At 39.4% G+C, this 10,316-nt stretch overlaps 1 protein-coding gene across 1 annotated transcript; it reads left to right on the forward strand.

The window, feature by feature from the left end:
- The first annotated feature begins 1,331 nt into the window (after nt 1–1,331).
- On the forward strand, nt 1,332–6,345 carry LOC140228987 (uncharacterized). The gene is made up of 5 exons (XM_072309249.1): nt 1,332–1,915; nt 2,787–3,054; nt 3,673–3,878; nt 4,488–5,067; nt 5,462–6,345. The coding sequence occupies exons 1-5, from the start codon at nt 1,412–1,414 to the stop codon at nt 5,758–5,760; spliced, it is 1,857 nt and encodes a 618-aa protein (XP_072165350.1). The 5' UTR covers nt 1,332–1,411; the 3' UTR covers nt 5,761–6,345.
- The last annotated feature ends 3,971 nt before the right edge of the window (nt 6,346–10,316 follow it).

Below are 10,316 nucleotides of genomic sequence, written 5' to 3' on the forward strand. Positions count from 1 at the left end.
TACAATAGAAATAACTTTCTTGATTTATACAGAGAAAAAAAATGTAGAAAAGATACTTGTACTTAAAGGACAAGTTCACCTTCATAAACATAAGGATTGAGAGAATGTAGCAATATTAGCAGAACACATCATTGAAAGTTTGAGGAAAATCGGACAATCCGTTCAAAAGTTATGAATTTTCAGTGAAGTTTTAATGCAGTAACCACTGGATGAGAAGACTACTGCATTGTATGAATAACTTAGATGTCACATGCGTACAACAATATAAGGAAAATACAAAGAGAATTTCACAAAATTTCATCTTTTGAAAAAAGTACACATTCCCTTGACTCGTTACCGACAGGGGTAATATCATTCCCCCTGCCTTTAGAAAGAGGCAAGTCAAGTGCTCTTTTATTATGCGAAAAAGTGAAAATATGTTAAATTTTCTTTACATTTTCTTTATACTGTTGTACGCATATGACTCACAAGCTGTAGTAGTCTCCTCATCCAGCGGTTCCAACACAAAAATTTTAAAAATTCATAACTTTTGCATCAATCGTCCAATTTTCCTCAAACTTTCACTGATGTGTTCTACTAATATTGCTGCATTCTCCCAATCCTTATGTTTATGAAGGTGAACTTGTCCTTTAAAAGCATTATACACATACATATTCACAGCTGCCCTAAGATCAACAACAATGTGCGTGACATCTTAAAACACGGAAAGAAATAAAATAACAGCCGTGGGTGTTCAGACCTACTTTTAGAACTCCCTGTAAATTACTAGTATAGTGTTATCGTTATCAATGATAATCGATCAATTATCAATGAAAAGATCATATTGATTGGATCTTATGCCGGTAAGGGTCTACAATAGGCTGCTTTAAAAAAAAGAAAAGAAAAAGGGAAGAAGATAAAAACAGAACAAGGTGCAACAAGTACTCAGGGGGCATTTCATGAAGCGTTTTGTCAGAATTTTTTTCTTTCTAACTGTTGTAAAGTACTGAAATCCTTGCATCTGATATGTCCTGAGAGCATAATTTTGTCCGGCAACGGACAAAACGCTTCATGAAATCCCCCCCCCCCCCCTCCCCCGTACCGGCTCCACAGGTCAGAGCGTTGCATTGTTTCGTCATAAAGGCGCGCATTCTGAACCAGTCAGCTGTCGCGCGCTTACCTGTGAGTTGCTTAGCTGCATGCGTACCCTTCGCATCACAGTACTCAGACAACAAAATGAGACCTTTAGCACCATAACTTTTTGAGAGACTTTTTGGCAGCAACCTTTATTCCCGGTTGTTCGCGAAATCAACCACATTTTATACCTGTACATCTTGAAGAAAAAAAAAACTTTAAATGTTAAAAAATCAACGAAGGTAGGGCATTAAAGGAAAAAGACGATATAATACAAAAAAGGACTCCAGGTATAGAGATGGAAAATCAGGTAGAGCAAGACAACGCAGGCAACAAGTTCAAGTCATTCTTTACCTCTTTAAAACATCGCGCTCGCATTTCACTACTCTGTTCATCTTCATCCGTCGTGCCCTTTCCCGACAACAGAGATGCTGCCCTCAATGAACAGCCACCGGAAAGAGACGATGTAGGCGGAGTCGACATTCGCGAATCTGCCAAAACCAGTCGAGCATACGGCCTCGTCGATCTCCGAGTCATCGACCAGTTCGATGAGGAGTACGAAGATGAAGACGGGGAAGAAAGAGCTGTTGTCAACGAGGAGGACTATGTTTACGAGTATGATTCCAGCGAGGATATAGGCGATGATTTGATGTGGGAGATGACGATGGGAAAGAAGATCCACTGCATGAAAAGGGGCAACAGACCGGTGGTTTTTCGACTCTATCTCTTGGACATGATTCGGTACTCGGCGAAAATCAACGACCTCAAATGTCTCTGTATGTATGTCAGAGAGCTCCAGAAAGTAAGCAGTTCATATCCGCTTTGACACGAGCAATAGGAATTTGTGTCTTAAAAATGCGATTGTAGCACAACAAAATGGCCATAATCATGATAGATTAAATGCCGACCATCGACAAAGTACTGTAACTCGTCGTTGGTAACATAGTTTCGAATCATTTTTTTTTTTTAATTCAATTAATTTCCACATAATCATCAAAAATACATTGGAAGGTACATAACAATTTAAACACAAGCAATCTAAAAGACAAGCTATTTTGTTGGTGTTCTTTTGCAAAAAAACAAACAAACAAACAAACAAACAAACAAACAAAACAACAACACCAAAACACTGTCGTGCTGATTAGAAAGGGGATGTACTAATATACTAAGGTTAAGGGTAATGTTTGCGTTTGTCTCTAGCATGTCTAGCTGACAAATAAGAAGCTGGCAGACGAACATTTCTGACCTCCGTGTCTGACCTATGATCTATGACCTAGTAAACACTACAAAGAGCCTTTTCCTGCAGAAAACTAAATCTGAAAGGTAACTCCACTCCTCCCCCCCCCCAAAAAAAAAATAGGCCTACTATACATCAATAATTCGGTGCATAATAAATGTATTTTTTGATAGATTATATAAACACGCATAGCTTATAATTGCCGCATGAAATGTAATTTCCCTGCATCTCACACGAAGGACTCAAGCTGTTATACGTATTTCATTATTTCCTCAATCACCCGTTAATATTGATAGATACATGTACTGCAGTAGCAGCGAGCACTTGCCTGTTTTAATATCAACTTTACCACTCATTCCGCCCCTTCTGATTATGAGTAAGACCAGTTTTTACCTGTTTCTCATTCGCATGGCTCACTTTTCTTAACACTGGGAAGGAGTATGGTGTTTATGAGAACTACGAGCGGATCATCAAGAGCAGAAGCGACCCGAACACATCCCGCAAATTTCGCATCGACCGCGCCTCCGAAGACCTCATCATTCGACTGGCGACGCTATGCGTCGGGTCGGCAGTCGGTTGGAAGCGTACGCTCAACCTCATCTGTGACCGGCTGCAGAGGAGCATGGAGCACAGGAGGTTGGAACCCGAGGATCTCCCGGTGATGTTCCGCCCGGGGAGCAGCATCGGTATCAAGGAAGTTCGAGGTGAGAACTCATGTGTACAACAAGAGGATGCCACCTTTTTAATTCGGTCAGTCATTAGAGATGAATGTCGAGTTGATAATGAGAAAAAAAGGTAAAACGCCCAAGTGTATAATAGCATGTAACAGAAGAGAGATTCTTTCAGAGTCGGCAAAATGAAAGACATTCTTATGAGCAGTAATACTTTGTATTATTATCATCTTCCATTCTTGCCAACCCTGATATTCAAGAAAATGGAACTGAAAGATAATGCAAACTATTAATAACCACCCGTGTCCAATACAATTATTTTCTATTAGCAGGTGTTGACAAAGACAGGAACACAAGGTTGATCGAAGAAGCTTCTTTCCTAACACGATCTGTCTAAGAATTAAGGATGTTCCTATTGAACGAGAATAGTTTGCAGGTATGATATTTTTCACATGGACTTCGAGGCCTTCAGAAAGGACTACTGCCTTCAAACGGGGTATATAAGTGCACTGCTGTCGACTCAAACATTTGTCTCACAATGTCATCGGTGACAGAACATCTCAGAATGACAGCTTAAATCCTCATTAGGTTGATTATTATATACTTAATTACTTTCTTCAAACTCTGGTTGAACACGCCGGCTTTTCACAGAGGTCTGGGTGCATGTGACAGTGCTGGACTTGACAGGTTACGCGATTCAAGGGAACCGTGAGGGCGTGAGGCTCCGTCGAAGACTGAAGATCTACCTGAGTCTCCGCCCCGTACTCCTCGTAAAGCTGGGCCTAGGACACACAGGGCTGAAGAAAGATAAATTCGTCAAGCTGCTCCCGTTCCTAGCCGGTTTGCCATCCTTACAGGTTTGCATTCAAAAGTATTATGTGAATGACTGGCTTATAGGCGTGTTTGTGTGTGCTCGTGCGAGAGGGATTGATACAGTATTGATAATAATTGTAGTACGAGCGAACATTTTGTAGCACATGTATACTAGTATACTTGATTTACGGACACAATACAGTAGCATCAATATCCGCATTCACTTGCGAAAGTCCTGACGAACAGCAAATATCAATAAATAGATAAATAAACTTGTCTTTCCATATAAAGAAACTACTGAATTGGAGAGCAACCGGGGCCCCGTTTCATCAAACTTGTTATCAGTGACAAATTTTGATAGTTGTTATAAGCTACTGAAATCCTTGCATCTGATTGCCTGAGAGCAAATTTGTCATAGAAATGTGGCAGTTGTTACTGATAACAAGTTTTCTGAAACGGGGCCAGGGTCTGTTTTCCTGCAAAACTGAAGCTTTTCCTATGGAGAAGTGGTTTCATTTTTTTTTTGCTTTTTTTTTAAAGGTGATAGGCTTTCTTTTGTTGTTGTTGTTGTTGTTGTTGTTGTCGTCGTCGTCGTTGTTGTTCTCATTTCCGCTTTTCCTTATTTACCACTTTATGTTTGTTCTGTCCCTAAGGAGCTTGATCTACGGGGAAACTACCTGGACAACTCCATATTCAAACATATCTACCCATTCCTTGGTCGATCGGGTGACCACTTTCGTTCTGGGTTCCCGCGTCTCCGCTGGATGTACCTCAATCACAACGTCGACATTCACCACCTCCCAGTCCGCTTTGTGGTCGGCCTCGACCGCCGCTGGCCGCCGGTGGACTATCGGCCCACGCATCGCGAGGTGACAGATCGTCGCGCGTCCGTCAGCGATTTTTCAAAGGTGCAGGATCTGCGGGAAAGAATCCGAGTGAAAGCGCTTGCGATAGAGGCCGAATCAAGCCGCCGGACTCGACACAGCAAACGCCATTCCAGGCACCGGGCGAGGAGAAGACGCAGGAGGAGAGAGGCGTTCTTAAAGACGCTGGCCGACACCAACGGGCGCGTTCCCAGCGACTCGTCGGTTTCATCGTCCTCGTCTGTTGTCAATCCTGCAGACGTCGCAGGGGAGGCTGGCGCCCCGGTTCCTGATGTCGATACGGCTGATGCGTCAGCGTTGAGGGCACGCGCAGCTCGAAACCACAACGACAACGGAAATAACGCACACGGTTTGTGATACTCGCTGATACTCGATTACGTCATACCTAGCATGCAATGCGCAAAATGAGGAATTCTCACTCGCTCATCCAACGGTTATTCGCATACATTCTAGTATACAATAACACTTAAAAAATGATCAGATTTAGGTAGGAAGTAGCATATTCTTTGTTGATTTATGTTTTCTCTAGTATGAACCGCAGCCCAGTACCCACTTCTCACGTGTTCGCCGTGCAAAATACTTTTCACTGGGGTTTGATACCAGTTGGCAGAACATGATAGAGTTAGTTCTCGCAGCTACAGCTGACATTGCAGTTATAGTAATTGTATGTGTGATGACACTTTTTACATGTTAATACGAATAATACGAGGAACTTTATCTATTGATTTGAATTTCTGCTGCAGATGACATCAATTACGAGTTCGACAATGAAAATATCAATGTCCAGTCAGATGAGAGTGACTACGACGCTAGCAGTGAAAGTGACGACGATGCTCAATCTTCGCAAATGGAAAACGGAGATGACGTAACAGATGACGAGGGAATCGATGATGGAGATGCCACCTCGGAAGATGAGACGAGCTCGGAGACGAGCTCGGAGGAAGTTGATACTGGTCCTCTAGTCGCAGTGTTTGATGATACCACTTCCGCTAGCCTTGACGACTTTCTGATTTATCAACTTGATCCATTTCGGGAAAACTGAATTTATCATGGCATATTGGATAAGATACATTGCAAAGTTAACACGTTAAGCTAAAATAAGTTTTCGGGGACTACCAAGCAGTATGTGAACATGTTTCCCCTTCTCACCCAGCTATTTTGCTCAAAAAAGTTACACAGAGCTTACAAACGGCCGTTGTGTTTAACTGACTTTATTGTTCCGTAACTGACTTAATTGTTCCGCACTTGACAAAGCAGTATAAAACTTGGCTTAAAACAAAACAAATCATGATACACGGCCGCTTTGCTCATTTCAGTCCTACAACGGTAATGTCGGTACCCCCGAAAGTTGGTATAGAAACAATCATTTCCCACTTAAGACGCATCTTGAGATTCTTCAATTAGATTTCGTAATGCAAAGTATGACAAGCATAAAGTGTCGAGCGGCATTTCATCAATGCGTGGAATGCAAAAGGGCTATTGTCTGTGTAATCATCGCGCCATTACAAAGTTATTTTTTGTCCACCTTGATAAGCTCTGATTATTGTGACAAACTTTTAAAACTGGAGAAATACGTTTTGTGTATGCTTTCTGATTGCAGACATGAATAAAAACTGGATACTTTCAAGATTTAAATCGAACAAAAGTTAATACACGAGTGTCACAGTTATGGCTGCAACGGATGTCGAAAACGAAGTACACTGTCTTGAGAGACAGCGGGATATCAGACGGGGGTGGGGGTAAAGAGTGTGGAGATGAGTAGGAGGCAAGGACAGAGAAAGAAGAGAATATGGGGGTATACTTGGAGGAAACTTGGAGGATGTGGATCTTAAGTGGGGCAAGAGAGGTGGCCATACATTGCACATTGTACCAATACACTTGTACTGTACGTGTACAATGTATTATATTTCATTACTGAAATCAGGGAGATATTCCCACCTACCTGCTGAAATCCTGTTTAGTGATTTTCTGCATAGCGTCATGTCAACAAACATTATCATCGCTATGTTGAAGACAAAATGCCAGTGGACAAAAATGTCAAAAATGTGATCCATGGTAATGAATTGTAATAGCCATATTCATGCTTCAGTGCACTATACAATGTAACATGAAAACTACGCCATAGGTAGATCGATCATTTTTTTTTTATTTATTCATTTATTTTTTTGATAGCATGGGTTAAGTTCTTTTTCAGTATTGGCCTCACAGACCACTGTGTTAATCGCTTCCACACGGTTACACACGGTTCACTTTTCTTCCACTGTAAAATTTTCTAATTCTTCGATTCTTCGGAAGGAGATATAACAAATATACCATGCACTGTTTCAAGCCACTAAATGAATTATTGATTTCTCGATGACAGAAATTGCATTATTCCTGCCGCCTTGAAATGCACAATTTCAACTGAAGCCTTTCAGTGCATCGTATATTAAAATAAACAAATGTACGATGGTATACACGATGGTATTACGAACACTATCAGACTCGCTCACACCACAGCTTGCATCACACAGCTTGGACACATGGAATAATGTACATGCACTGGTTTCTGCTATAGAATCTGTCATTCCTGCTTTTATTATTGATATAATTTTTGCTATTGATATAAAGTATTTGTAAAACTTTTCATTCTAACCAAGAAAATAACACATTCTCTCTAATGGCAATATAGATACACACAGAAAATCTCTCACATGCACGTGTCTACAAAATATCATTTATCTGTGGTACAATATTGCTATGACGCAAATTGAACGGCTGTCAAAATTAGTGTAGACTTATAGATCTAATAAAGGTGCATACACTTCTTCTAAATTCACACCCTGTATACTGTATAGCACCCCTTTTACTGGCATAATTCCAAATACTTCACGCACTGACACAGACTGCCTACATCCATTACGTAATTGGAAAGTTGACTTTCGGTGAAAACAAAATACAAACATGACAAATGGAACCATCAAACAGCACCAGTACAAGTAATATTTCTAATTCATCACATGAACGTTTTGATGACCAGTTTGATGAACACAAAGAGAATGCTGCACGGGGTTTCAAACTTGGCACTGCTACAAGTGCATCATGTCACTTTGTACACAGAGAAAGCTGTTTGCAAGAAATTTAATGGACAATAAGAATACATATTTCTAACAGGAATCTGAGCATCAAAAAATCGTATGACATGTCTGTGAATGTTCTCAGTCATCCAGGTAAAGTATCCCATGAACTATATCAGTAAGTCCAGTTGACTAGATTTATTGATATACACGTAGTTCATGAGAAACATCATATAACACATTACTAGTAGGCCTACCTTGGTCTTATAGTGACACCAAGCCTCAAAATCGCGTCAGTGGGGCTATACAAGCATTTGTCGGTCTGCCACCAAAGACGTTTTGAGGGTTAAACATTCACTGGTGAAAATACAGGATTGGTGGAACACGTAATGGGGTAGCTGATGAAAAGATGGATACATTGGCATGGGGCAGACTGATTATCCTAGCACCCTTTCGTGTTGAGGTATATGCTTCTAGATGGGGCACAAATAAACTATGTACATGTATACACGTACACAAGGTGCATGTTCAAATAGATAAACAGAAATTGAATCAGAACATGTCAGAATCAAAATGAAATCTAACTTGTAATAGTTCGTAACATGATAATCTGAATCTGAACGTAGAAAATCCAATTTCTGGACAGAACGTTGTACACATACACACACACACACCACATTACAAACAACACAGAATACATGGACAAAATCAAGTGTTTCATCAACAAAGTAAGTAGCAAAGCTCTATAGACAAAAATCATAACACACTGGGAAGGTGCATACAATATCACTTACATTGCATGAATAAAGCAAGCAAGATGATTTTGCAAACAGAATGAAACACACCGAGGATGATCAACTTGCCATCATATAACCACCTGAATCCTATTAAAGAAAAATGTTTAACAGACTATAAAATATAACACATATGTACACTTTCCCACTTAATCTTGTACAAAATATTTTTGACAACTTATACTTTATATGATTGTTGTTGGATCTTCAAGTTATAAGTTATTTTATTACTTTCTGGAGATCCATCCATTTGCCATTCATATTGTCTCTATCTTTTTTTTTTTTTTTTTTTTTTTGCAATTGTCTATATGTAAATTGTACTTTTACTTGTGTGTTAATGCTATGTATCATGTCTTCTGTTCTTGTTCATGTTGACATAAAATGGAAAATAAATTCAATTCAATTCAATTCAATTCAAATATTTGCGTATCCATTCCTGAAAATGATCAGCAATCTCACATACATAACTGTATGCTGCATCATATTTTTTGGAAACTGCCCTCACACTCGTATCCTCCCCATTGTTGGGCTAGCAATGCAGTCTGGGTTGAAGGTATATAGACATATCTAAATAATTTTTATTCATCAAGGTTTGTGTAATGTAAAATAAAATACTAACAGCATGTAATGTCTATCAATTGCGGGCGACCCTGATTTAGTCACATATGATAAATATTTCATATTCATAATCATGCGAGTCAACTACTTCTCTGTGACCAACTGGAATCATCATCAATATCAGTCTCTGAATGTACAAAAATATCAGCCTAGCCTTTCAAGGCACATTAACAGTTACAACCGGAAGCACTTGAAAGGGATAACAACAGCAAGAAAAAGGTCATTTTAACACATTTCAGTCTCTGTCACTCAAAGCCTCTGTAAATAAAACTGATTTTGGATGCAATCTTTGACAGCCTCTTTTATATACAAAATGGGGATAGATATGATGCATTGTGCATCGCTCTACACAAATGTTGGAAGTTTTTAATAAAGTTTATGCGCGTAGTTTTTGAAGTTGATTCACATGACAGAAAAAGATACTGTGCACTATTAAATTTTGTATGTAAATAATAGGCAGTGATTGTACTACGTGTACATCTTTTGTTCTAAGGTGTCTCACTTCTATATAATTATGGCATTTCATTTGATCCACTGGCACTGAGCTTGTCTTCATAGCTTCTTTAAATATATATGTGTGTTTTGGCAATTACAAAAACTAAAGGCAAGTATGAAATCTAATCAAAACAATATTTGGCTAGGTAGGAAACACATAAAGCTTTAACAAATCTTGATTCATCTATAATTTACAAATGTATATTACTGTAATATCTATTTTATTGCTGAAGCTTTTCAATATTTCGCTCAGTATCAGTGACTGTAACTTCACATGGCAATAAAGTCTAATGACATCCGTCCCCCTTGTGATGTAATACAAGGAGTCTTCACAGCACATCTCCACCTAATCCGCTTCTCTGATGAGGCAACTGTATCATGAGTGGCCTTGCATGACATAGCCACAAAAAGATGTTGCCACATGAGAAGTTTGAGTAGCTGTCTAACTATACAAGAGGAGATTCGCAGCTCTCCATAAATCATATACATCTAAGCAGAAAACTTAACCAACTTACATGTAAATACATAGGTGAAAGAAGGACCAATTTGTAGGAATCATTTTTACTTTCGAGGAAATGGACATTAAGGCTTTATGGAAGCATGCTTCATCACACTTTAATGAGCATGCAATGAAT

Source organism: Diadema setosum, chromosome 5 (genome assembly GCF_964275005.1).
Source record: "Diadema setosum chromosome 5, eeDiaSeto1, whole genome shotgun sequence".
In the NCBI taxonomy this organism is placed as follows: Eukaryota; Metazoa; Echinodermata; class Echinoidea; order Diadematoida; family Diadematidae; genus Diadema; species Diadema setosum.